The 25,524-nt window shown below is 55.2% G+C and overlaps 9 protein-coding genes across 9 annotated transcripts; 3 read left to right on the top strand and 6 right to left on the bottom strand.

Annotated features, from left to right (window-relative positions):
• Positions 1–207: 207 nt before the first annotated feature.
• EV422DRAFT_92823 (uncharacterized protein) lies at positions 208–1,542 on the bottom strand. Its single transcript, XM_053074512.1, has 2 exons — positions 538–1,542; positions 208–502 (listed from the first exon to the last, which is right to left on the bottom strand). Exons 1-2 carry the CDS (start codon positions 1,329–1,331, stop codon positions 292–294), a joined length of 1,005 nt encoding a protein of 334 aa, XP_052924764.1. The 5' UTR covers positions 1,332–1,542; the 3' UTR covers positions 208–291.
• Positions 1,543–3,273: 1,731 nt separating this feature from the next.
• On the bottom strand, positions 3,274–4,971 carry EV422DRAFT_532903 (putative vesicle-associated membrane protein). The gene is made up of 4 exons (XM_053070569.1): positions 4,353–4,971; positions 4,012–4,207; positions 3,632–3,940; positions 3,274–3,559 (listed from the first exon to the last, which is right to left on the bottom strand). Exons 1-4 carry the CDS (start codon positions 4,514–4,516, stop codon positions 3,554–3,556), a joined length of 675 nt encoding a protein of 224 aa, XP_052924763.1. The 5' UTR covers positions 4,517–4,971; the 3' UTR covers positions 3,274–3,553.
• On the bottom strand, positions 4,891–6,196 carry EV422DRAFT_92613 (uncharacterized protein). The gene is made up of 2 exons (XM_053074510.1): positions 5,373–6,196; positions 4,891–5,306 (listed from the first exon to the last, which is right to left on the bottom strand). Exons 1-2 carry the CDS (start codon positions 5,984–5,986, stop codon positions 5,285–5,287), a joined length of 636 nt encoding a protein of 211 aa, XP_052924762.1. The 5' UTR covers positions 5,987–6,196; the 3' UTR covers positions 4,891–5,284.
• Positions 6,197–6,201: 5 nt separating this feature from the next.
• EV422DRAFT_92539 (uncharacterized protein) lies at positions 6,202–8,039 on the bottom strand. The gene is made up of 6 exons (XM_053074508.1): positions 7,734–8,039; positions 7,549–7,640; positions 7,385–7,474; positions 7,222–7,301; positions 6,966–7,146; positions 6,202–6,886 (listed from the first exon to the last, which is right to left on the bottom strand). The coding sequence occupies exons 1-6, from the start codon at positions 7,947–7,949 to the stop codon at positions 6,418–6,420; spliced, it is 1,128 nt and encodes a 375-aa protein (XP_052924761.1). The 5' UTR covers positions 7,950–8,039; the 3' UTR covers positions 6,202–6,417.
• A 198-nt stretch (positions 8,040–8,237) lies between these two features.
• On the bottom strand, positions 8,238–9,487 carry EV422DRAFT_92569 (uncharacterized protein). Its single transcript, XM_053074509.1, has one exon. The coding sequence runs from the start codon at positions 9,189–9,191 to the stop codon at positions 8,526–8,528; it is 666 nt and encodes a 221-aa protein (XP_052924760.1). The 5' UTR covers positions 9,192–9,487; the 3' UTR covers positions 8,238–8,525.
• A 313-nt stretch (positions 9,488–9,800) lies between these two features.
• Positions 9,801–13,024, top strand: EV422DRAFT_558227 (kinase-like domain-containing protein). Its single transcript, XM_053071924.1, has 5 exons — positions 9,801–10,375; positions 10,734–10,898; positions 10,973–11,392; positions 11,474–11,889; positions 11,989–13,024. Exons 1-5 carry the CDS (start codon positions 10,253–10,255, stop codon positions 12,773–12,775), a joined length of 1,911 nt encoding a protein of 636 aa, XP_052924759.1. The 5' UTR covers positions 9,801–10,252; the 3' UTR covers positions 12,776–13,024.
• On the top strand, positions 13,025–16,726 carry EV422DRAFT_532891 (uncharacterized protein). Its single transcript, XM_053070568.1, has 15 exons — positions 13,025–13,292; positions 13,357–13,494; positions 13,582–13,719; positions 13,788–13,929; positions 14,000–14,188; positions 14,266–14,384; positions 14,471–14,580; positions 14,651–14,707; positions 14,780–15,014; positions 15,128–15,453; positions 15,539–15,627; positions 15,701–15,796; positions 15,870–16,028; positions 16,129–16,244; positions 16,358–16,726. Exons 1-15 carry the CDS (start codon positions 13,056–13,058, stop codon positions 16,679–16,681), a joined length of 2,475 nt encoding a protein of 824 aa, XP_052924758.1. The 5' UTR covers positions 13,025–13,055; the 3' UTR covers positions 16,682–16,726.
• A 196-nt stretch (positions 16,727–16,922) lies between these two features.
• EV422DRAFT_532878 (major facilitator superfamily domain-containing protein) lies at positions 16,923–19,344 on the bottom strand. The gene is made up of 2 exons (XM_053070567.1): positions 18,569–19,344; positions 16,923–18,464 (listed from the first exon to the last, which is right to left on the bottom strand). The coding sequence occupies exons 1-2, from the start codon at positions 19,144–19,146 to the stop codon at positions 17,069–17,071; spliced, it is 1,974 nt and encodes a 657-aa protein (XP_052924757.1). The 5' UTR covers positions 19,147–19,344; the 3' UTR covers positions 16,923–17,068.
• Positions 19,345–20,556: 1,212 nt separating this feature from the next.
• On the top strand, positions 20,557–23,948 carry EV422DRAFT_92312 (VTC domain-containing protein). The gene is made up of 6 exons (XM_053074507.1): positions 20,557–20,892; positions 20,976–21,087; positions 21,417–21,855; positions 21,978–23,312; positions 23,401–23,556; positions 23,637–23,948. Exons 1-6 carry the CDS (start codon positions 20,834–20,836, stop codon positions 23,741–23,743), a joined length of 2,208 nt encoding a protein of 735 aa, XP_052924756.1. The 5' UTR covers positions 20,557–20,833; the 3' UTR covers positions 23,744–23,948.
• Positions 23,949–25,524: the final 1,576 nt, after the last annotated feature.

The following is a 25,524-nucleotide window of genomic DNA, read 5'->3' as shown; positions in this document are numbered from 1 at the left end:
CAGCACGGTGCCGAAGGAGTGCCGAAAAGGAGTGCCGACCGAAGAAGAAGTGCCGATGGTAGTTTCCCGGACCCGATAGTGCCGACCGAAGAAGAAGCGCCGATGATCGTAGTTTAGCGTCATTTCGGACCCGATAATACCGAAGAAGAGCGCCGATGGTGGTAGTTTAAGGTCATTGCGGACGATGACGGATTTTGATCTTGTGTGCTGATGAAGCGGTACCGTCGATGAAGGGTGGTAGTGATAGTGGCTGGCGAAGCGGTACCGTCGATGAAGGGTGGTAGGTTAAGGTCATTGCGGACGATGACGGACCTTGATCTTGTGTGCTGATGAAGCGGTACCGTCGATGAAGGGTGGTAGTGGTAGTGGCTGGCGAAGCGGTACTGTCGATGAAGGGTGGTAGTTTAAGGTCATTGCGGACGATGACGAACCTTGATCTTGTGTGCTGGCGAAGCGGGTAGTGGACCTTGATCTTGGGTGCTGGCGAAGCGGTACAGCGGACCTTGATCTTGGGTGCTGGTGAAGCGGGTAGCGGACCTTGATCTTGGGTGCGGAGCGGTATAGCGGACGTTGATCTTGGGTGCTGGCGAAGCGGTATAGCGGATCTTGATCTTGGGTGCTGGCGAAGCGGTAGCGGACGTTGATCTTGTGTTGTAGTCGGCAGTAGGCCAGAGTAGTAGTACGTGAGCGACCGATAGGTAGTAGTCGAGAAGAGGTAGTAGTCGAGAAGAGGTAGTAGTAGCGAAGAGGTAGTAGTCGAGAAGAGGTAGTAGTCGAGAAGAGGTAGTAGTAGCGAAGAGGTAGTAGTCGAGAAGAGGTAGTAGTCGAGAAGAGGTAGTAGTAGTGAAGAGGTAGTAGTCGAGAAGAGGTAGTAGTAGGGAAGAGGTAGTAGTAGTAGAGGAGATTGTTGTGTGCGGAACTGATGAGGAAAAAGTGGAGGGGAGGGCGAACCGAGGTCCTCCTTTTATAGACTTCGGGCTCACTAGGACGCCCGCAACGGCTCTCTCTCTGCTCGCTGCTGCTCCCTCTGGAAACGAGATCCCGAGGAAGAACCTCATTTCCAAAAGGTGGCACAGTATAGGACTGCGCCCGCAATCCAGGGGAATTGCGTGCTCGCATTTCAAATGCGCCGATGATTCATGAGAAAGGGGAGGCCTGGAAGTTCCCGGTGTTCTTTGGCTGACGATGCTAAGCGGGCAACGCGTTGTCGGTGTCTGAAGGGATTGCGGGATGCGACGCGAGGTGATTATGTGACGCGTTTTTGTCGCGGCGGGAGAAGGACGATGACCGACCTGGGCCTGCTGACGACGACAGGGGTGCCGACGACGCATAGGTGGTCGTAAGCGCACGTGGAATGCCGACGAAGTCCGACTGGCGACGAAATCCGAGCCCGGGATGGCCTGGGCCTGCTGACGACGACAGGGGTGAAGTCCGAGTGCCGACGGAAGTCCGAGGATGACGCCGAGCGAGGGGTTGTCAGGGTGATGCGGTAGAATGGCGACGAAGGCGAGGATGACTGACGAGCGAGGAGGGGTTGTCAGCGTGGAATGGCGACGAAGTCCGAGGATGACTGACGAGCGAGGAGGTGTTGAGGTTTTTGTTGCAGCGGATGGGTATGGGTATGGGTGTGAGCTATGGGCTATGGGCTATGGGCTATGGGCTATGGGCTAGGTCCATAGCGTGTTGATATGTGACGACGACGACGGGTCCTATCGCCTGTGGGTGGATATGGAGACGTTGGTATGGCGACTGGATGGTGGTCCAGCATATCCAGCATATCTTGTTGGTGTCGAATGCTATGCTATCGTCCATATCCAGTGACGATTTCAGTAGCCCTGCATATTCCGGTGTCGTTTCTTTCCTTTTCCTCGTCCACGGTGTCCTATTGGAGCTGGGAAGTGTGAGCAATGGCTATGTTTATAAGTAACCTCTCCACGATAGAGCCATATACGTAGTCTGTCCCGCTCGGGAGGCTGTCATTGCCCGTCACAGTTGTCAACTGCTATAGCTGCTCCCACATCCCTGATGCTGTCAATCTGGTTTTCATGTCCAGTTCGTCCCGGCTTAACCTTCCTGCGTCGTTTTCCTCTCCGTGTCAGGTTGGAGATGCGGAGGGCCCCCATTGGGGATGTTTATGCATCCCACATCCCCGATGCTGTCAATCTAGTTTTCATGTCCAGTTCGTCCCGGCTTAACCTTCCTGCGTCGTTTTCCTCTCCGTGTCCTATTGGAGGTGAGGAGTCCCCATTGAGGATGTTTATGCATCCCACATCCCCGATGCTGTCAATCTAGTTTTCATGTCCAGTTCGTCCCGGCGTAACCTTCCTGCGTCGTTTTCCTCTCCGTGTCCTATTGGAGGTGAGGAGTGCCCCCATTGGGGATGTTTATGCATCCCACATCCCCGATGCTGTCAATCTGGTTTTCATTTCCAGTTCGTCTTGCGGGTGGAATCTTCCTGCGTCGTTTCCCTTTCCGTGTCCTATTGGAGGTGAGGAGTGCCCCCATTGGGGATGTTTATGCATCCCACAACCCCGATGCTGTCAATCCGGTTTTCATGTCCACAGCTCGTCTTGCGGGAGTAATCTTCCTCCGTCGTTTTCCTTTCCGTGTCCTATTGGAGGTGAGGGGTGCCTGCATTGGGGGGATGTTTATTTATGCATACCTCTCATCAGCTCTCGCCGGAAGACGGCCCACCCAGCGCCACATTCATTGCAATAACCTTCTTCCATTTTGCCGACTCCCATATCCCATTTTGAGCGAGAACGTTGTCGCCCTCATGCGTGTTGGTTTGTCGAATGCTGTCAATCCGCCGTCAATTTTGCCTACAAAGGTTAGGGTTAGGGTTAAGGTTAGGGACCCTATACTACTCCGTTCCAAAAAACGGTTGCCGACACTTCGAAATCGCACGCGGTTGCTGCATCCCTAGTGAGTGGGACATCCATTACCTTGCTGTATCCGAATGCCGTACTGCGTATCTGCTCTGCTGTGCGGGGCCATTGTACGTAGGTAAACACCCATGGGCGGGCATGCATATAGACTTTCACTGGAATCGCTTGGTGCGGGGCTTAATAACCGGTGGTATTACCGATATGGTGCCATGCAAGTGAGTCTTTACTGCCCTGATCCAACACTTCACGGCTTATCGCTTTGTTTCCCGAATGCGGTCTACTCGTTTGCAGATTTTTTGATGTCGGCTATCACGACTTGTATTCTGTGCATGACACACACAAAAAGAACAAGGAAAAAAGAGATCGGACCGAATACCGCCGAACGACTTGGATAGACACGAAATTCTCATTCATTTGTCGAAACTGCGAAACTGTTATGTACATGTGTGGCGGAATGTGTGGGGGGGGACATTGGCGGAATATGGGGGGAAACGTGGAACAACATGGCGGTCGGGGGAGGGAAACATATCGTGCAAGGGGGTTTTGGCGAAGATTCAAAACTTAGGGAGGCGATGTACAATGGGATGGGCGCGGGGATGCTGATGCGCATGGGATTACAAAAATCGGGCGATGGTGGATGTCGAGCGGGATTGATGTAGGATTCCTCAGGCCTGGAATTGGATTGACGACGTTGGAATAACCTGCACACAAATCAGCAAAGAACAAAACCACAACAACCTCACCTTGCAATCACTAAACGTAAACCCACACCTCGCCGTGACCACAAACCAAATCACAAGCAGCACCCCAACACCCATAAGCACCATCAACTTTGTATTCTTCCACCACTCCCGCCTCCTCAACGCCGTCGACCGCTTCTTGAACGCAAACGATGTCGCGTTCAACGTGTCGGTTTTGTCGACTAGGATCTCAATTCTGTCCCCGCGCTCGAGCACTTTTTCGATGTTGGTGACCATGACGTCGCGCACGGCGTCGATCTCGGATTGTACGTTGTGGAAGCGGTCGGTTTGAGGCGTGTTGTTGAAGTGTTCCTATGAATCACAGGTTGGGTGAGATACAGCGCTCTTTCAAATTACTAGATTGATGAAGTAGTGATACACACCATCTGAGCCTGGATAACCCTGGAAAACTCGTTCAGCCCATACGCAATCGCATGCTTTGGCCGTTCAAAGCCGTAGGTCTTCTCGAACCGCTGCTTGAGGTCTTCGAGGAATGCGAATGGGATGCGGCGGCCGAACCCGTCGTCCGCGAGGCAGAGAAAGGTGATGCCATGCGAGGTCAAGTGGTGGAAGAGGTAGCTGTGTGCGGGTGGGAGAGAGGTAGGAGTCAGCGACAAGTGGGTGTGATATTGATACTGGGTGGGATGGACGAATGCGGACCACAAAGTGCTGTCCCTCGCTCGTCAAAAGTACCCAACCCTCCGCTCTCCTTGTCGAAACTTACCGATCATAAACAAACGTCATCCTCGTCTCCCCGTCCTTTCCCTCCTCCTGCTCGGGCAACCTCTCCAAGATATGCTGCGTGACCTGCTGGAAGTTGCCTGTCGTCGCAGCATGCTCTGCGAGGATGATGGAGCCCCGGGAGGTTAAGGCGTAGATGAGCGGCATGCTGAGAAGAGTGTCTGAGGGTACTGTCTGTATGTATGCGCAGAACTCGGGAGGACGGAGTGTGCAGTGTTTTTGTCTCTCGTTGCCAAGTTTCGCCTGGAGTCAGTGGAGTGGAGACGTGTGACCTCATCCTGGACCTCATCGCCCGTCCGTCGCTGCTCAACGCGACATCCAACAACAACAAGCTGCTTTCTGCCAACTCTACACTCATGTTTTCATTCAGTTCTTACTCGGGACTCCTTACCCCGTTCGGTTGAAGAACGTATGTCGGGTTTTTGCTTATGCCGAGAGTGGATGTGAAAGGCTAGGGGGTTGATGCAGGGAGTGTTGACCGATCTATTGACGGCTTGTAGGGTTACCCTAACCCTAACCCTAACCCTAACCCCTGGAACGGCAGGTCACTTTGAAAGAGTGTAGGGTTATCCTAACCCTAACCCTAACCCTAACCCCTGGAAGGGATTTCCGGCGCTGCATCCACTTCCACGGGACTTTTGTCGAGCTTCGCAACTGGCAGGGATGGTAGGAAACGAGACATTGAGCATTGCAAGCGTACTTAGCTACGACCGCAACGAAGTTGAGGTGGGAACGAGGAATTACCGCACATATGTAAGATGTCCGGATGCTACATACATGCTACATTGTGTCTCTCCGGTACATCCTGGAATGATGCCCTTGCCTTTGTGGCCGATTGTGCCAATGTGCTGCAGACCTCACGCCTCATGCCTGCAGTGCATGTCAAACCTCACGCCTGTCCCAGCTCCCCGAAACTCAAGCATCGACAAAGCGCAGACTGCGTTCATCGACAAAATGGAAGGGTCGGTATCCTCCTACAGGTTTCTCTCGTTCTCTCACTTACTTGCAGCCTTCAGCGGAGGCTTCGTTTGGCGAGCCCAAAATTGGCGTTTGTCCAGCGGTCTCACTCGCACTTGAGGGCGTGCTTAGGGGGGCGGGAACCGCATCCCGTTCTTCCTCCTCTCCCTCATCGTCGCCGTCCTCGCCCGCACCCTCCGCCTCCCGCTGTATGAGGTATTCGTCCCATGGGACATCGATGTCCCCTATGTCCCCCGCTGGGCGAGTGTGCACCCATCGTATCAGCCGGCTCTGCCGACAAGTGAGCAGTGGTCGTGTTTCACCGTCCTCGTTCTCAAACTCGTAGTAGACGACACACGGGAGGCCCCCAACGGATCTGTCAAAGTGACCTTGACAAGAGTTGACGCTGCTCACCATATCCACTTCCATCTTGCAATTGACGCAAGTGAACTTGAATCCCCTGTCGGCGGTCTTCCACAAAGGTTGCCGCGGTGTGGTGCTTCCGTACCGTCGAAAGTAAGCCCGGCGATTACATGCTGTGACAATGTCGTATGGCCCTCGAGCGGCCACTTCGTCTGCAGTCGCCCTGGGCACCTCGGTCCACTCCTTCTCCTTTCGCACGTAGAATGTATTCCAGTCCAAATTCAGAGTGCCGACCATTGCGATTACTTGCGACGATTTCAAAGGCGGAATCTCTTGCACGCCAATGGCCTACACAACAATCGCTGTCGGGGAAGCTCAAAGTGGGGGAGTTACTGCACGTTGCCGTGTGGGTGAGTTGCTGTTGCCAGTCGATATCCGAGTCTTCCGAGTCGCCGTGTGTTGTAACGGCGGTTTTGTAGGGTTCCGTGCGACGGGGATGTGCTATTCCCTGAAGAGGAAGCGGCTGACGAGGAAGTATTCGGATGTTGCGCAGGTTGATCCGGATGGGGTGGGGAGGATTGAGATTGTTTATGAGCGGCCGAGGTGATTGCGTAGTCAGCTATGTTTTCAGCTAATTCCCCTGCTGTGCACATATGGTTACATCTTGAAAGGGTGCACATCTCGCAAAACACACCGATACATCCCCAGAACAGCCCTTCAACATATCCCTACTTGACCCCTCCAACTCTCTCCAAAAACCTCCCCCGTCCCTCCTCCAACCTCGCCTCCACCTCCCTCCCCACCGCCGCAAGCATCTCCGCCACAACCTCCACCGCCACATTCTTAACACTCTCATTATCAAGTACCCCAAACGGGTTCTCCCTCGCTTTCCTCTCCTCCTCCCTCAACGCGGCTTCAGCAGCTATCCGCTCGCGCTCGCGTTGCGCCTGCTCCGCCTTTTGCGCTTCGTGGATGGCGAGGGGTAGGTGGCTGGAGAGGGGGGGTGGCCAGGTGGCGAGGGGTTTGGCGGTGGATTTGCGGGAACGGGTGGAGGGCCGGCTGGATTTTGAGCCGCTGCCGGTGCGTGTGGGCGGGGTGAGGGTTGGGGGTTCATTGAGGTGGAGGGTGTGGGTGGTTGTGTGCGGGGGTTGAGGGTGGGTTAGGGTGTAGTGGTATAATCGGAAATGCTGCAAAAATCTATTGATTGGAGCAGTTTTAGCCTTTTGTGATTTTGATATATGGATGTGATTGTGCTTATGATAAAACCCGTACGTACGTGAGGACAATGTAGTCGGTGATGATGTCGACCACCTCTGGGCGGAACACCTCCCATTGGGCTTTCTCGCCTGTCGGTGCTTCTGGTGTCGACTGAATCTGTGATTGAGAAGCCGAGCCGGTGTGGGCGATGAGCAGCTCTTGGGTGTGCGTGAGGGCTTTGTCGAGGGTGGTGAGGTGCTCTGGTGGATACGATAGCAGTGAGTACGGGCTGTGAAGCATCAGGGGAGGAAGGAATGGAGAGTGTCTGTACTCACTGCCATTCTCCAAACAAGTCTTCAATATCGCACAAAATGCCGCTGTTTCTGCGTCCGTGAAACCCTTATCCTTTGCATACCTATACAGAGAACATCAGATATCCATTAATGGACACTGGGAGTTTGACCAGCCAGCTGCAGCAGTTGACAAGCTGAAGCTTACATGTAATTCCCAACATGAAACATAACGCTTATCCCCGCAAACAGATCCTTGCGATGCACGCCATCTAGTCCCAACAGTTGTGCGAATTTGCTAAAACATCCCATACAACGTCCATCAGTACAATACAACCCTCCGAGTGGTAAATTTGCAGCGCAGACACAAACCTCACAACATCCTCCGGACCTGTAAACCCGTTCAGCGCCGTAATGTCCGCCGCTGTGAGAAACGTCCATGTAAGAGGTGCACCAATCCGGTCCTACCGGAAAAGCAACCTATCAATTTCTCATCCCTCTTCCATGACTCCCCCAAACAAAACATCCCACACCCTCCTCCCCCATGTATCACACACCTGAATAACCTCCCAAACCCCCTTCCGACCACCCTCCTCCGCTTCCTCAGTCTTCCGAATAACCTCCTTGTTCTTGCCGGCGGATTTGGCTCGGGAGCTGCTTGGGCGTGCGGAAGTGCTTGTTCGAGTGCCGGCGGAGGATGGGGGGGTTGCGCGGGCGGGGCGGAGGGGTGTGCCGGGTGGGGCGGTGGATGGAGGGGCGGTTGCTGTTGCCATTTTTCAGAAAGAGAATGAGGGGATTTTGCGTCCTGGTGGGTGGGTTTGTGTGGTGGGTGGGGAATCTTGGAGTTGACTTGTCATCTGCTAACATGCGCGTTGGTGTGTTACCAGCTTTAAACCCAAGTACTGTAGTTGCAACTACGTAGTAGTGCGAAACCGTGTATGCGTTCCGAATTCTCAGGGGGCAGGCCGGCAGATGAACACAGATGACGCCCTTGAAAATGGGGTCGCGGGTCTGGATATCAGCGAATCATTCGGTTTTTGGCGCGGTTCGATGAGTCCACTGTTTGCTGTGGTGCTGTAGGTCTTCAGGTTTTCGTGCCGACTGAACATACGGAGGGAAGCAGCCTTTCATCTTCTTTCGCTCAACACCCGCAGATCTGTATGGCCTCGTCGCTCTCGTCGCTCTTCTTTTAGGGTTCGTGGGACATCTTGATCGCGGCGAAATTGTTTCTGGGAATCTTCCCGCGCCCACACCCACACCAACACCCGCACCTTGGTGAGGACTATTCATGGTTGCGTGTTCGCAGGTGTTCGCCCGCGCTGCCTATCATGCAAGGAAGAACGAGTGGGTCATTTCGGCGAGTGCTGAGGAGGTCCCACTCCAACGAAACCAAAGACAGAAACGGCCACCCATCTTTGACTGACACCCGCTCCCGGCGTGGGCAGCACATTGAGAAGCGGGTGGAGACTGTCGCGGGCGCTGGAATTTGCGCGAGGCGCCCGTGGGGAAGCGCCCGACAGGGTTGGTGGATGGGGGCTCGGGCATTGTTTGGGGCGGACGAGGGCCACGATGAGGATGAAGACAACGACAAGCAAGGCAAGAGCAGCATCGCCATTTTCTAAGCCCACCACCAACGGCATCACCTTTTCGTGGTCATACTGAAGGATCGGTGAAAGACAATGTCGGTAGGGGACAAGGGAATGAGGAGCGGAGAGGAGAAGAGAAGAGAAGGCGAGGCCATGAAGAAGAAAGCAATTGAGAGTCCTCTCGGAGTGCGTTCCGGGGGATGAAGACGGAATGGGAGGGATGTCCAAGCCAACCGCCGACGGCATCCCGTGCCTCAAGCAACAAGCACTGACAGCGATGCAAAGAAGGCGGTCATGAAGAAGAGAGCCCCTGCGAGGTTCGTTTGAGGGCGTTTCGAGGGATGCTTCTGCAAGGAGATCTGGTTCCTTCGGAATGCGTACGTAGGCTGTGGAGCGAGAGGAAAAGGGAAAGGAAGGGCGGCGGGGCATGTATTCAATACACCGATGTTCTGATGGGGGAGGCTACGGTAGTTTGGGCGGCAAGATTTGGGCAACGCCCTTGAAATCCGCAATTGCATCCGGGTAGAAAGCTGGTGGGGAGAGTCAGACCCTGCTCCCGGCCTGAGTCCAAGGTGGTTGGAGGATGGGCGGGGGAGTTTTCATTAGATTGTATTGGTGAGGATAGATAAAGGTTTCACAACACTATTAGCTGGATATACTAGGTAACGGGTTTACAGAACGATTAGATGCATGATGATGTAGCAGGCATGTAATTCCGATGGGTGTGTATCATAACTATTCGCAACATCTTCGCCTCTCAGGCCCTCTCACTGTCAGTCGAATTATAATGAGACCCATGAGACGTATGAAGCGCACGTGACCTGAAGTTACCAGCGCACCTGTTTTCTTCCTTTAGGCGAGAATGAATTGCGCCCCGCTAGGAGAAAGTGCGCGGGTAGGAGAGCAGTATGGTGAGGGGGCGCAAGCATGATGCGAGGGAGATGGCGTGAGGATGCACCACCCTCCTTCGCGAAAGGACCTCGGCCGCTGTAATAACAATAATGAATGAACGCTGGGCGGGAGCACAACAGGCGGCTGCTCTCCGCCACCCAATACAGTACCATCGCAAAGCGAGACCTGATTATTCCCCACACCCACAATCGCCACCTCCAACTGTATATTACACTCCCACGCATTAGGGGGACAGTAGGGCGAGACGCATAGTAGGCCTACTCGCGCGATACACCCGGAGTCAGACACACCTGTAGCAGTCGCTAGTTGGATATCTGCATCTGAGGTGGAATCACAGCGGCCCAAAAACTCTCGCACCCAATCACCAATAGTCCACTCAAATATATCTTGCTCAACGGGAGCTGAGGAGTATAACGGAACAGAATCCCGACATCCTATTCTCAGTTCGACACTGCTCGCCGCCGCGAAACTTCCCTACCGCCAAATCCGCCTCATCCAGCCCGTCATCCAAACCTGACCACGATAGAGGCACCATCATCACAACCGCCGTCCCACCCATTTAATCTCTCACGACAACCATGTCATCATATGTAGTCAAAAGAGGCTACTGCTCAGTGAGGGAAGACGGGTTCAAGTCATTCCTTTGGTCAAAGAGGTGGTTGCTCCTCAGGGAACAGACGCTCACTTTTCATCGTAATGAGGTATGACTCGAATTGAGGAGGGGAGGATAACAGGATAAGGGGAGGGAGGAATGCGGACTGCGGCTAGCCAAGCGAGGTGCAGGGTTTGGTCCGCACTGGGAGACCGAGCGTAGCGAGGTCGACCAGGGCGAACGCCTTCGCGAGCGAGCGCGAAGCGCAAGTTCCGCGCCGCAGGCTTAATGCCTGTGAGCGACAGCGAACAATCGTTTTGTTTTGATTGGTAAACCGCGCTCAACATCCTTGTCGCGAGCGTGAGCGAGCAGGATGATATTTCATAAATCAAGCAACAACCAACTCACTCATTGGATAAACAAACTCAACAGAAGCTGATCAATTTTCTCCCTTTCTGAATCCCCAGAACACATACCAAGCGATATCGTTGATATTCTTGAAGGAAGTGGAAGCAGTGAACCGGACCGAACTGAAACCGTACTCGTTCGAGATCATCACAAAGGAAAAGACGTACTATGTGTCGTGCAAGAGTGATGAGGAGCTGTATTCGTGGATGGATGAGATCTATCAGGTGTGTGAAAATATCGCCATGTTGAATCACAAAAGTGAGAAGATCATTGATTTTCTCTTCCTAATTCCCCACAGCGCTCACCACAAATAAGCATCTCGAATCCAACCAATTTTGTCCACAAAGTCCACGTCGGCTTCGACTCGGACAGCGGCCTCTTCACCGGCCTCCCCCGCGAATGGAACTCGCTCCTCGAATCCTCCAACATCTCCAAAGAAGAAATGTCCAAAAACCCACAAGCCGTCCTTGACGTGCTCGAATTCTACACCGAGAATATGGGGAGAGGACGGGTTGAGCGCGGTGGTGGTGGTGGGGGAGGGGGAGCAGGTGGTGGCGGTGGGATGAGACTCCCGCCGGGTGGTGGGAGGAGGGAGGATGATGGCGCGCCATTGCCGTCGAGGATGGACTCGAATTATTCGAGGGCGGATGGGTTCAGCGTGCCGGGGCCACCGCCGGGACAGCCGTATGGGAATCAAGCGCCGGCGCCTCTACCTGTGGTATGTTTGGGAGTTTGCCGAGAATTGTTTTGTTCTTCTTCGAGTGTTGGCTAACCAACACCGTCTTTTCAATCCCCAAAGCAGCAACGAGTCGTACCCCCACCACCGCCGTCCCGACTCGACCCCAACAACGACCACATTTACGACCGCCAACAGCAACAACAACAGCAGCAGCAATACCAACGGCAACCTCCACCACCGCAAGTCGGCCCCGGCGGGTACGCCATCCCCCCACCCGTCGCGCGCCCACCACCGCCACAACCCCCACGTCCGCAGGACGTGCAGCCGCGGCCCGCAGCGCCCGCAAAGGACAATGCGATTGCGATTCAGCAGCAGCAGCAACAAGCGGCTGCTGCGGCCCCACCGTCGTCTGGGCGGAAGAAGAGCACGCGGATGTCGGCCATGTCTGAGGCGCAGATTATGGAGAAGTTGAGGAGTGTGGTGTCGAAGGGGGATCCGGTTACGATGTATACGAAGTTGAAGAAGGTTGGGCAGGGGTATGTATTTGGGGGGAATCCCCAGAGAGCAGTTTTCAGAAGTTTGTATGGTGATGATGTGATTTTCTGACATGATTGAACATGTTCTTTGTTTTCCAGTGCCTCGGGATCAGTCTACCTAGCACGGCATAACGTCAACAACGCCACGGTAGCCATCAAACAAATGGACCTAGCGAACCAACCCCGCAAAGAACTGATCGTTAACGAAATCCTCGTCATGAAAGAATCGCAACACCCCAACATCGTCAACTACCTCAACTCCTTCCTCGTCAAAGCCGAGCTGTGGGTCATCATGGAGTTCATGGAAGGCGGGCCACTGACGGATATTATCGACACCAACACCCTCAACGAGGCCCAGATCGCTGCTATCTGCTGCGAAACGATCAAAGGCTTACATCACCTGCACCGTCGTAATATCATCCACCGCGATATCAAATCGGATAATGTATTGCTGGACGCCGATGGGCACGTCAAGATCACCGATTTCGGCTTTTGCGCAAAATTGACCGCCGACCGCGGCAAACGCGCAACGATGGTCGGAACCCCGTATTGGATGGCGCCCGAAGTCGTCAAGCAGAAAGAGTATGGCGCAAAAGTCGACGTCTGGTCCCTGGGTATCATGGCCATTGAGATGATCGAGGGCGAGCCGCCCTACCTCGAGGAGGAGCCTCTGAAAGCGTTGTATCTGATTGCGACCAACGGGACGCCCACGTTGAAGACACCCGAGAAGCTGAGCCCGCTGTTTAAGAATTTCCTGGGGAGGTGTTTGGAGGTGGATGTGGCGAAACGGGCGGAGGCGGAGGAGTTGTTACATCATCCGTTTTTGAGGATGGCGGCGCCGCCGAGTGCGCTTGTGCCGTTGGTTAAGAGGGCGGCGAAGAAGTAGATTTCGGCCATTTAGAGAGAGGGGTATGGCCCCTCCTGCCAAAGCATTACGGCCCCACCCCCACGACCCCCGCGCTATCATATCCCCAACCCATTAGACGACGACGAAAGACTATCCTACACATCTGCACCTTGCCCACATCCCCCCATACACCTGCGGGCACATCCTTCATATCAAGTACACAATACCAATTTCTCATTCCTTTTTCTATATTTTATCAAAAGCTTCTATCTCTGGTTGCTGTTGATGTGAGTGGTTGCGTCGGGGGGTCTGTTGGAGGATGCCACCCCAGTGGCCCGACAACGTCGCGTCTAATGGAAAGGCGCAAATGTCATCTCCCCAAGTTTCTGCCCGACATCCCCCATCACTCCCCACTGAGACGTCCAAACAAACACCACACCAACACACACCAGTCGACAAGATGTCCGCCCTCTGTCCCCACATCACATCCACCACCCTCGCAACCCCCTCCTCCGAAGTCTTCAAAGAAGAATGCACCCTCTGTTTCGACACCCAGGTGAAAGATCCCCCCGATCCCCCCTTCCCCGCCACCCTTCCCCTCACCCCCCATATTCTGATAGGACATGGAAGCAGGCGTGGACGTGTGCCTGACGTGTTTCAATGGCGGATGCGCGGGCGAGCGGAACCATGCGAAACTGCATTTCGAGAAGACGGGACATGCGGTTGTGCTTAATGTTCGACGGGTGCCGAAGACGAAGGTAGGAAAGCCCGCATTATTCACATGAATAACGCATCGTTGCATCGAGATATGGGAGTGTATATGATGGTACTGATGCTGAAAGCAGGATTTGGGCGACGAACGACCGAAGAAGATGACCAAGCTCGAGATCGTGGAAGAGAATGAAGATGACATGTTTGAAGTTTTGACGGTGCCGAAGTGTCTTAAGTGCGGGGGGGTGGAGATTGAGCGGAGTGTCGGGAAGGTAATGTTTTCCCATCACCCCACCTCCTCACGGTCTCTCATGCACGCTCATTGATTCTGAATCCGTAGTTGCCGGCGGTGATCGACTCGGTGGTGACAGCCATGTCCGCCAAACGCCAGTCGGAAGTCAAGGCGTGGCAGGAGGAGATCGTGGCGTGTCGGCATACGGAGGGGCTTGTGCAGGATGCGGGACGGAAGTTGGAGGCTAGCAGTGCGTATATCCCCCCTCCCTTTCAATCATCCCCGCGATAGCTAACCGGCAGTGTATGGTTTTATGGTAGACCTGGCCCACTGCACCTCCTGCCCGCTTCCCACAAACCTCTGGCTCTGCCTCACCTGCGGCAACCTCGGCTGCGGCCGGCAGCAGGTCGGCGGGTTGGGTGGGAACTCGCATGGGTTGGCGCATCATGATGCTACGAGACATCCTGTGGCGGTTAAACTGGGGACGATTACGCCGGAGGGGGGTGCTGGTGAGTGTGGGAAAATGGGGAGCCTGGGGGGCCTTTGCGGGGGAAGTGGGGGAATTGATTTTTGGGGTATTTTGTAGATGTGTTTTGTTATGAGTGCGGGGAAGACCGTCTTGACGCAAAACTCGCCGCGCATCTGGCCACTTGGGGGATCAATGTTGCGGAACAGCAGAAGACGGAGAAGAGTTTGGGTGAATTGGTAAGCCTTTAACCTATATTCCAGCTCGCATTCATGGCCCGCTCAAACTGATTAATCACCCCATACGTGTTATGATGCTTACACAGCAACTGGAACAAAATATGAAGTTTGATTTCAGTATGACCACCCAGGACGGGAAGTCGCTGGATCCGCTGTTTGGACCGGGGTTTACTGGGTTGAAGAATTTGGGGAATAGGTGCGTGATGGATGGGGTTTACGTTCTGAGGCTTTTGGGTTTTGCTGACGCGAAGGTTTTGTGATTGCAGTTGTTACATGGCCTCGGTTATGCAGACAGTGTTTGCGTTGAAGCCGTTCGAAGATCGGTGAGTTTGAGTCCCCCCATCGCCATTTGCACAGGCAACCCTTTCCCTGATGTCACCCCGTCCCCCACGCAGCTACACAACCGAAATGCAATCCCACGTCCTCACCTGCACCGACCGCCCAGCGCACTGCTTCCACTGCCAGATGGCGAAACTGGCCGACGGTCTCCTGAGCGGGCGGTACTCGCGACCGCAACAGGAGACGGTGGATGCGGAGGGGGAAAAGAAGGCGCAGAATGGGATTGCGCCGGGGATGTTTAAGAATTTGGTCGGGAAGGGGCATGTGGAATTCTCTACCATGCGGCAGCAGGTGCGTTTGAAAACACAGAACAGGGGAGGGGAGCTCTGATGGCGGGCTTCCGGTAGGGGATTGGGGGGGACCATAAACCCACCATGTATCTGACGCCCCCTGACATTCCCCAGGACGCCCAAGAATTCTTCCAACACCTCCTAACGCTGACCGAACAAAAACACCGCACCCTCCCCGGCGCCGACCCGTCCAAAATCTTCCAATTCGGAATCGAACAGCGGCTCCAGTGCCTCGAGTGCCACCAGGTGCGGTATAAAACCGAGAAGAGCTCGTCGCTGACTTTGAGGGTTCCTACCGGGGACCACGGGGCGGGTGGGGAGAAGGAGGGAGAAGGAGGAGAGAAGGGAGTGGAGTTTGAAGCCTGCCTTGCGACTTTCTTTGGAGATGATGTGAGGGAGTATAAGTGTCCGCATGATAAGGCGGATGTTTCGGCTACGTTGTAAGTATTATGCGTTTTGCGATTGGGGATGGATGCGATTTGGGGGGCATGGAAGTTTAGGAATTTTTTCTTGGTTTTGACGCAGCACAACACGGTTCAGCACCTTCCCGGACGTGCTGGTCTGCACCATGAGCCGGTTTGTGCTTGGCAAGGGGTGGGTCATGGAGAAACTCAGTATGTACTGCTCGCCATCCGCATCATCGTTCCGTAAAGGAGGGGAATGCTTACATGATGTTCTTTTGCGCAGACGTACCCATCAACGCACCCTTGGGGTTGGATCTGGAACGGTTGCGTGGACATGGGCTGCAGAGTGATGAGGTGGAATTGCCAGAGGATACCCAAGGTTTTTACATAACTCCCCACCCCCATTCTGTATTCCCCCAAAAAACTCACACCCCTCCCACACCTCACCTTAGCACCAACCCCCGCAGCCCCGCAAGTCGACCCAGAAGCCCTCGCCCAGCTGGTCGCGATGGGGTTCCCGGAAGTGAGATGCATCAAGGCGTTGGTGAAGACGGGAAACGCGGGCGCGGAGGTTGCTATGGGATGGTTGTTTGAGCATATGGAGGATGCTGGTAGGGTCTTGACTCTCTTTTCGGCGCCGGGTTTGTTTGTTGCGGTGGAGGAATTGAAACAGGGAAACGGATTGACGGAACTTAACCCCTCGGGTGATAGACATCGACGACCCCATCACGGCCCCGTCGGCGTCCGGCCCATCGGAAGCAGATATCCGCCAGTTGGTGGATATGGGGTTCTCGGCCGCGCAGGCCAAGCGCGCGTTGAAGGAGACCGTAAGTCTTTCTCACATTGCCGGGGGTGTCCATGTTTCCGCGCGTTACGCTTTTTTCGCGAATGGGAAATGATTTGGGATTTTGAAATTGTGTTTTTTTGGGGGGGGATACAGAGCGGAAACCTCGAACGAGCAGTCGACTACCTCTTCTCGCACGCCGACTCGATGGACATCGACGACGACGCCACTACCACCGCCACCACCGACACAACCACAACCGCACCCGACACCCGCCCCGCACGCTACCGCCTCACCGCCTTCATCTCGCACCGCGGCACATCGACCCACTGCGGACACTACGTCGCGCACATTCGCCGGCGGACCCCGGAGGGGGAGGAGTGGGCGCTGTTCAACGATAACCACGTCGTGAGCGTGCCTGAGCGGGACGTGCAAAAGGCCGTGGGGGAGGCGTATATCTATGTCTATGAACGGGTTTAGATGTGACATATGTGCGAGCGGTGTATGTGTGTGTGTGTGTGTGTGTGTGTGTGTGTGTGTGTGTACACCCCCGCGGGGTTTGCAGTGGAAGCGTATGCAGTCCCCATGTACAGTACTGCATGTAATGTACAGTATGTAGGGATTGTGTGCTTGTGGACAAGCAAGCAACGTGTACCTGTGTTTCTGAAATCAAAGAAAAACCGAAAATGGAGCAAAAGACAGGAGAGAAAAAAAGTCTGCAGTGGACGGGGATACGAAAAATGCCCCCATTTTGGATTCGTTTATTTACAGGTTTAAAAAAAAAATGGAGGGGTCGGGCAACCCATAACAACAGCACGGGGGATGTTTTGGGTATAGTGTAGTGAGTTCTCGTCCCCTTCGACCAAGCTAATTCTCCGTGTCCGTCTCCCCATCCATATCCACAAGCGGGTCCGTGTCCCTCTCGTTTGGCAACAGCAGGCGGTCCGTCTCGCTGGCCTCGCTCCCACTCTCACTCCGGTCGTCATCCGCCTCCCAATCGGCCACGCCCTCGCCGACACACGTGCGTACGCGCTTGACCATTCTCTCAAAGACAACCACGCCCACCACGCACCCGCAACACAGCGCAACGTCCAGCCAGTTGACCCACACCGCGGCGCGGTCGCCGGTGCCCACCAGCGCGGGGAACACGATGCGGCCCAGACTGCCGGCGGTCGTGATCCACCCGATCAACGAGCCCTGCGGGCGCGTGCCGAGCATCTTGGAGAACATCGAGACCGTGAGGGTCTGGCAGATGGGGGACCCGACGGACCAGATGAGGGTCATGCCCGCGACGAACAGGGACCATGTGGCCGGCGTGCGGGCGGGTTCGGGGTCGATGTTTAACAGGGTGCCGAGGATGACGGTCGTTGTGCCGAGGATGAGGAGGTTGTGGCCTGCGAGGAGGCGTTTTTGGAGCGGGTCGACGGTGAGGAAGACGGCCATGCCGACCATGCCGAGGGCAAAGAAGAACTGGCCCGAGTGTTCGGCGGCCTGCGGGTCGGTGTGTTTGTGGTGCTGGTACATGTCCGGGGCGAGGGTTTCGGTGACGCCGATCACGCCGCGGAGGACAAAGTTGAGGAGGAAGAAGAGGATGAAGCCGGATTTGACTAGTTGGGCTTCTGCGGCGAGGGTGGATTGGCTGGTGACGGGGTTGGGGAGGGGCGTGGGTGTGCGTGGCGGCGGGGTGTGTGCGACGGGGTCTTTTGCGGGCATGCAGAGGAGGAGGAGGGGGATGAGGAGGAGGTTGAGGAAGATGAGGAAGGCGTTGGGGAGGACGCAGTCGAGGATTGTTGGGCCTGTTGTTGTTGGGTCTGGGTCAGGGACTTCTTCGGAGGTTGAAGAGGGGTGGGTGGAGAACCAGGCGTCTTTGGCGAGCATGACGAAGGTTGCGATGATGGGTGTGAGGGAGAAGCCCGCGTACTGCGCCATGCCTGACCATGCGATGACTTTTGTTCGTTCGCTGGGGGGTACGGAGCTGGCGAGGTAGGCTCTGAAGACGGCGATGGTTCCGGTTGAGAACCCGCAGGCAAGGCGGGAGGCGTAGAGCCACCACATGGGGTTTGGCAGGGCCCAGGCGAACGCGTAGAGGAGGTTGGAAGCGGCGGCGAGGATGGAGGCAAAGATGAGGACTTCGCGGGAGGATTGGCGTTTGTCGGCCCAGGCGCCAAAGGGGACGGAGCAGATGAGACGACCGATGGAGAAAAGGGAGATGAGGGCGCCGAGGGTCGCTACTGTTCCTCCGAGGAGTTGCACGTATGATATCCTGGGAGGGGATGAGTGGTGGGAAGGTGGTGAGTGAGTGAGTGATGTGTCAATGGAACTCGCCATGGGCTCCCTCCCGTCGCAAGTACCGTCGCAAGTACTCACATGGTAGGAATAACCAACCCCCTGCTCGCCTCTGTCGCAAACAACGCTGTCAAAACGACCACGGTATCCTTCGGCGGCACCTTCCACCTCGGCACCCATTTCCAAATGCCTTTCCTCGCTTTACTCTTCCCACTCGTCGAACGTCGGGAACTACACTGCGACCCGCCATACTCCGACCCTTCACGCGGTGAGACATGCAGACAGTTGTTGTTGTTGTTGTTACCGTCGTCGTCGAGGGAGTCGAGAGAGATGGGCGAGACGAGGGTTGCGTAGGAAGGTGGACGGGAGTCAGGGGATCCGTCGCCTTTGCGGGAGAGGTGCGTGCCGAGTAGGGGGTTTGCATCGTCGTTGTCGGCATCTTCTTGCCCGTGGGGGTTCTCTATTTCGTAGGAGTCGTCGTAGTCGCCGGAGTCGGTGTTGCTGGCGGTTACCTGAGACAATCTGGAGGGCTGATAGCCGGTGACAGAGCCTGGGGGGTGAGGTTCTCCATTCCTATTCAGGTTGAGAGAGGTTTGCGTTGGGTGGCGGAGGGTTATTGAGGGCAGGGTGGCGTTGCTGCGTCCACGTTCGGACGACATGACTGTCCAATGATGACACGCTGAGGCGGCCGTCCGGGAGAGGTGTTTATGAGGGAGAGAGGGCAAGACTGAATGAATGCCGCAAGCAAGCGTATGTATGTATGTATGTATATGAGGGGGGGGGGGTAGTTGTGTGTACAAACAGGAAGGGGGGGGGTGCAAAGCGATATGCGATGTGCGATATGCGATATGCGACCCCCCTTTCTCTTTCAACGAGCATCCGCCTTCTTTTCCTCGCCCTCTCTCACACTCGCTCTCACTCGCGCTCTCACTCAGAGTTGGATCCCGGTATGAGGGAGGCCATTGCGACCACGTCCCCGTCGCGATCCATCCCATTGCGCAGTCAGTCAGTCAGTCTCGGATGATGATGTCACTTCCTTCCATAATCCATATCAACAAAACGTGCCCCTCACTCACACAGCCATATCCCATAACCATAACCTTGCCCGCATCCAGGTTTTCACCTTTGGCGTTCTTTGACGGCGGCTTCTGCACCAGACATGTTCGGATCGGTCGCCCAGGCCCGCAAGAAGGTAGCGCTTTGGTGGAGGAAGAGTCGAAAACGTACTCCGGTCACGTGACAGGTTGGGTTGACGGTTTTGTGATTGACAGGTTCCTCACGCAAAAACGGCCTCTGAAGACAAGGAAAAAGGCGTTGGAGCTTACTGCTCGGGTAAGTCGAACAGCCCAGGGCCCTTCTGGCGCATCCGGCGCAGAGCAAGGGCTACAACGGCAAATAGTTTTTAGCTCCGAGTCTTTCTTCTCCCTTCCGTGGCCTACCACATGAAATATTCGACTGGGAATTTTCCTTGGATTATGAATTAATTGAACCCGCATGAAATGGGAAGTGAACTTCTGGATGATGGTTCCGACGACATGTGCCGTCCTTCCATGGCCGTCCGCTTGTGATCGTGCCTATTAGTCCAAAATGTGGGGTGATGTGGAGTCTGACAGAGGGTCGTAAAGGACGCAGATAAGGCTCCAGCCTCATGTGTAGTGAGTGAGACGCGGTGTTATCCCAGCGACGCGAGATTGATCTCAAGAGGGGAACGACGATATCCCATCCCGTCGTGGAATCTGGACATGCCCAGTTGAATGCGTATTATGGTATGGATATGGCCTGGCATGCACCGGCTCCACCTCTCCGACAAGTTGACAACCAACGGCATGGGCTACGCCCAAAACGTGCGATGTCGTTGCGCCGGAGGTTGTTGCTCTAGCAAATTTCCTTACGACTGACTGCATGGGTATGGGGGCCCGCGGGAGGCAAAAGTGAGCGGCCCGGGGGTTGCCAAGACCCTGAGCGCGGTGTGAGGAGCGTCTCCACGTAGGCGGCCGGTGACTTTTGCGCCCTTCCCGCATGTCATAAGGTGGGGGTTGATGAAATCGATGGCGTTCTGCGACGGGGAAGGAAACGCTTCTTGGTTTTTTTGGACAGCTACTACTGTAACCATAATACCCGTCATCATACCGGAGGCGCAACACCGACTGACAACCCCCCTCCCAACAGAAAAGAGCTGGCCCCCCATTGGCATCCCTCTTTTGCTGCCATACACTGACAAGTGCGTTCTACTACGGCTCTTCCAAGTCGTCAAGGCGTTCCTTGACCCATCCTCTCACCGCGCCATCCTTTATCCTCGCCAACCTCGAACCCGTGGGAAAAAAAATCTTTCATAAGACGCAAACCATGAAGTTCGGTCTCCAGCTCTCCAACGCCCTCTACTCCGAGTGGAGGTTCTACTACGTGTGCGTATCCCCTCTCCATTGTTCTCATTGCATCGAGGATTCGTACACATACCGCGCATTGCTAATGACTGTGCATTCCGCAGTGATTACGATGAACTGAAACGCCAGCTGAAGCAGGGACTCACGGGCAATGGAGGGTTCAACGACCAGCGTGAGGCCGCGTTTGTGGAGACGCTTGAGAGGGAGTTGGAAAAGGTATGGAAATGGGGAATGAATGGGGATGTGCATGGTGGGAATTTCGGAAGGGGTGGGTGGGGAATTTGGGTGTCGGAACGGGGGGAGGGGGAAGTCGGGCGATGCTGGGCGAATCGAGGTGGAGTTGTGATACGAAAAGGTTGCGACGTAGGCCGAGCGATGCGAGGCGCAAGTATGCTCAAAGCTCACGGCTTCGGAGGAGCGTCGCCGGATATGGATCTGGCCGTTTGACGGTCGGGAGCGACCCGTCCATGCGTCGCTCCGACCTTCCATCGCTTTCAGCTACATTTGCTAGGGATGCCAACCCCACCTGTTTCAAACTCTTACAGGTCACAGCCTTCCGCAACATCAAAGGCGACGAACTCACTCGCCGCGTACAACACTGCGAATCCGTCGTCGAATCCACCCTCGCCCAAGGCGACTCCGCCACGCCCGATGCCGAACGTTTTGCCCGCGTCGAAGAAGAGATCCGCCGCATTACGATGGAAGTCACCGAACTCTCCAAGTTCGTGCGGATCAACTACACCGGGTTCCTCAAGATCCTCAAGAAACACGACAAGCACACCGTATATATGCTCAAGCCGACGTTTATGGTCCGCATGAATGCGAGACCGTTTTACAAGGATGGGTTCGATACCCTGATCCTGAGGTTGTCGAAGCTTTTTGATACGATCAGGACCGGTGGGAAGAGAAGTCAGGAGAATGCGAATGCGGGGGCGACGCAGCAGAACTTTGTGAGGAGGACGACCAAGTACTGGGTTCACCCTGGTGAGTTTGGGAGTTGGGATTGTTCTGGCGAGTGGAGCGACGTCGCCTGACTCAGCTGGCGGGATGTCCTTTTGTTCATTATTCTACTTCTTTATGCTGACCTTCCATTCTCCCCCAACTAGACAACGTGACGGAGGTGAAATGCATCATCCTGAAGTACCTCCCGGTGCTGGTATTCAGCGCAAAAGGCAAGAAGGAACCGGACCCAGCCATCACCTCCATCTACTTTGACAACGACTCCTTCGACCTGTACCTCGGCCGCCTCGAAAAAACCGAGGGCGCCGAAGCGATCCGCCTTCGGTGGTACGGCAACATGGACCAACAGGAGATCTTCGTCGAGCGCAAAACGCATCGGGAGGACTGGACCGGCGAGCAATCTGTGAAATCCCGTTTCCCGATCAAGGAAAAGAACGTGAACGCGTACCTGAAGGGCGAGTTTGATTACGGCAAGACGATCGAAAAGATGCGGAAAAAGAACCAGAAGGACGAGAAGGAACTGGAGCACCTTGAGACACTCGCGCAGGAGGTGTCGGAAAGCGTGCTTAACAAGCACCTCCACCCCGTCGTTCGCACCTTCTACAACCGCACCGCGTTCCAGCTCCCTGGTGACGCCCGTGTGCGGATCAGTCTCGACACGGAATTGACGCTCATTCGTGAAGACAACGAGGGCCGTCCACGCTCTGGCGACAACTGGCGCCGCACGGACGCCGGCACCGTCGCGCCATTCGACTATCTCCCCTCTGAAGACGTGTGCGCGTTCCCTTACGCCATCCTGGAAGTCAAGCTCCAAACTCAGCACGGCACGGAAGCCCCCAAATGGGTCGACGAGCTCGTCAACTCCCACCTGGTAGAAGAAGTCCCCAAATTCTCCAAATTTATCCACGGTGTCGCCACCCTCCTCGAAAGCCGGGTGTCCCTCCTCCCCTTCTGGCTGCCCCAGATGGACAAGGACATCCGCAAGCCCGCCCCGCAGGAATGGCGATCCCTTGAATGGTCCGCCGGCGCCTCATCTTCCCGCGAAAGCTCGGTCGAGCGCGGCCGTAACGGATGGACCAATCACAGGAACCAGAGCAAAGCCAGCAGCCTCCGCCACGAATCTGACGTCGACTCTGTCGAAGTCATCGTTGAGGAAGTCGAAGAAGACGCTGACGAAAGGTCCCCGCTCCTCCTCCGCTCCGGCCGTGGCAACAACTCCAGAAATGGTAACAACGCCTCCTCCTCAACACAACAACGCAGACAACGCACCGACCAACCCCGAACACGACCCTTCTCATGGGCGGGCGGGTTCGGAAACCTGTTCAAAAACGACGCGAGTGATTCGTCGAGGGGTAGTGGCAATGGGGTGGTGTCGTTGCAACGGGGCGCGAGTGGGAAAGCGAAAAGGATTGCGTTGCCGGTGCGCGTTGAGCCCAAGGTGTTCTTTGCGAATGAGAGGACGTTTTTGAGTTGGTTGCATTGTAAGTTTCGGATGTCTGTGCTGTGTTCATGTTGATCTATCCTCCTCCCGTCTACTCACATGCCCCTGTCCCCCTCCCACCCAAATAGTCTGCATAGTCCTGGGAGGCCTAGCCCTCGGTCTCCTCAACTTTGGCGACCGCGTCGGCCAGATCGCCGGCCTGGTCTTTACACTCGTCGCAATGCTGTTCATGGTCTACGCCCTGTTTCTGTACCACTGGAGGGCCAAGAAGATCAGGAATCGGGGTATGTTGTTGGTTGTTGTGGGAACTTTTCGGCTCAGAAGTTTTGCTGATTGCTTATTGGGTGGGTTTCTTTTTGCGTAGATGCTGGACCTTACGACGACCGTGTCGGTCCTACAGTTCTCGTCATCGTGCTGTTTTTCGCCGTACTCACAAACTTCTACTTGAAGTTCGGCGAGGGGCAGAATTAGATCCACACGATTACTCGCCCGTCCGGGTCCGTCTTGTGGAAAACGTCCAACAAATTGTGGAGAAAACCTTTCGATTTTCTTATTTCGGATCATCCCACTCCACCGTCAATCCGAACCCCGCACATCCGCCTCATATCCCAACATCCTGCATCCTACCCTAGAAGAAAAGCATACGTAGCATCCCAACACCAACCTCACACCCTACCCATCCCACCATGCATCAACCGTAGTTTAGAGAAACTCGCACTTTTCGTAGGTTCATTTTTTCAACCTGTTTTTCTCTTTTGTTTGGTTTAATTATTATGGCGTGGGGTCTTTGAATGAAAGGGCTTGGATGCGACGAAGGTTTCGGTGGAGTTGGGATGACGTTTGTGTGGAGTTTTGGTTAGAGTTCAGAAGGGCAGGAGTTTTAGGCTCTGGCAACTCGCTCCGAAGTCCATTTGACCTCGAAATCGAGAAATCTGATGACCCACCGACTGTTGTTGGTGTCGGGATGCCAACCGTGCCAGGCAGGGTAGGCCGAATCCGAAGATCTCCATCCCGCGGGGGGGGCCATCAGCTCGCAGCCCTTCTTTTGCAGATTAGCGGTCGTGTCTTCCTGAGAGCGATGCCAGTCCCTTGTTGCTGAGATGAAGTCCCTCTTGGTTGAGATGGAGTGCCCTCTTTGCGTGACCAAATCGCCTGCGCCCGCAAAGTCCGACAGGTTGAAGGATAACACGCCGCACCCCTCCCCCTCCCGCATAGAACACCCCACAACACCTTCTCTGGCTACATTATACACCCATTCATACATGCATGCCGCACGCCGCGAATGAAAGAAGACAAAGCGAGGGAAACAAGCCTTGCCGCACGGGACAGGATCGCTCGCTCGTCGTACAGTACATAGCACTCGAATGGGCTTCGGTAACACCTGAAACCGAATCCCTCAGATGGGACGGAACCATAGTTTCGCAGATTATGACATTGCAATTACATCCCGTGGGAGATGCGTTGCTTTGCGATCTCGGTCGTTGACGTTGGTTTATAGATATATCAGCCGAATTGCGGACGGAGACACCGACGTTTCATGTCCACCAGCGTTTGAAACGAAACGATGGCATTGCGCGGCGGTCTCGCAGGTTCTTTGGTCTCACACGTGTAACGGAAGGGCTCTGCAAATCCTCACAAACCATGCCCCGACCACCTTGCCCCCAAGCTCATTCATAATTGCGAAAAATCTAAAAACCCAGAATGGGCCGTGCCCCCATGCCCTTTCAAAACGTTCCATGACCGCATCTCGCTCTGCACATGCAACACATAAGCGAGCGTCATACCATCCCCGCGGTCCATCCAGATTCCAGGCACCGCAACCGGACGGGCTCTCAAACCGGATCCCGTGTCGAATTGTCGGAGCGCAACGGTCATTAACCCCCGTGGCGTTTCCAACCCTCTCTCGGTCTCTCCCCGCCGCCCCTGTGTTTCACGCGTTGCGTGTCCGAAGGGATGGACCCGCTCTCCCCCCATTTGACGCGTTTCCTGTTCGTCAATTGCCCTCCGGTCGGGATCCCGCCCCATCTCTCTCGTTTTTTCCCCAACGCAATCAACACGCAGACAGAGAGCTCAGTCACGGTCGTTACTAGGGGACATCGCAATTGCATTCCCCGTTTGAGCGACAGACACAATGTACCCCCAACAACAGCAGCACGGAACAATGGGATACCGTGCCCTCATCTCCCTCAACGCACAGCAACTGAGCGTACGGAAATTGCGCAGGTTTCATCACCGTTTGGAGAGGGCTGGGA

Source organism: Fimicolochytrium jonesii (genome assembly GCF_025526975.1).
Source record: "Fimicolochytrium jonesii strain JEL569 chromosome Unknown EV422scaffold_15, whole genome shotgun sequence".
In the NCBI taxonomy this organism is placed as follows: domain Eukaryota; kingdom Fungi; phylum Chytridiomycota; class Chytridiomycetes; order Spizellomycetales; family Powellomycetaceae; genus Fimicolochytrium; species Fimicolochytrium jonesii.
Note: the sequence above shows the minus strand (reverse complement) of the source record. Positions and strands in the feature narration are given on the sequence as shown.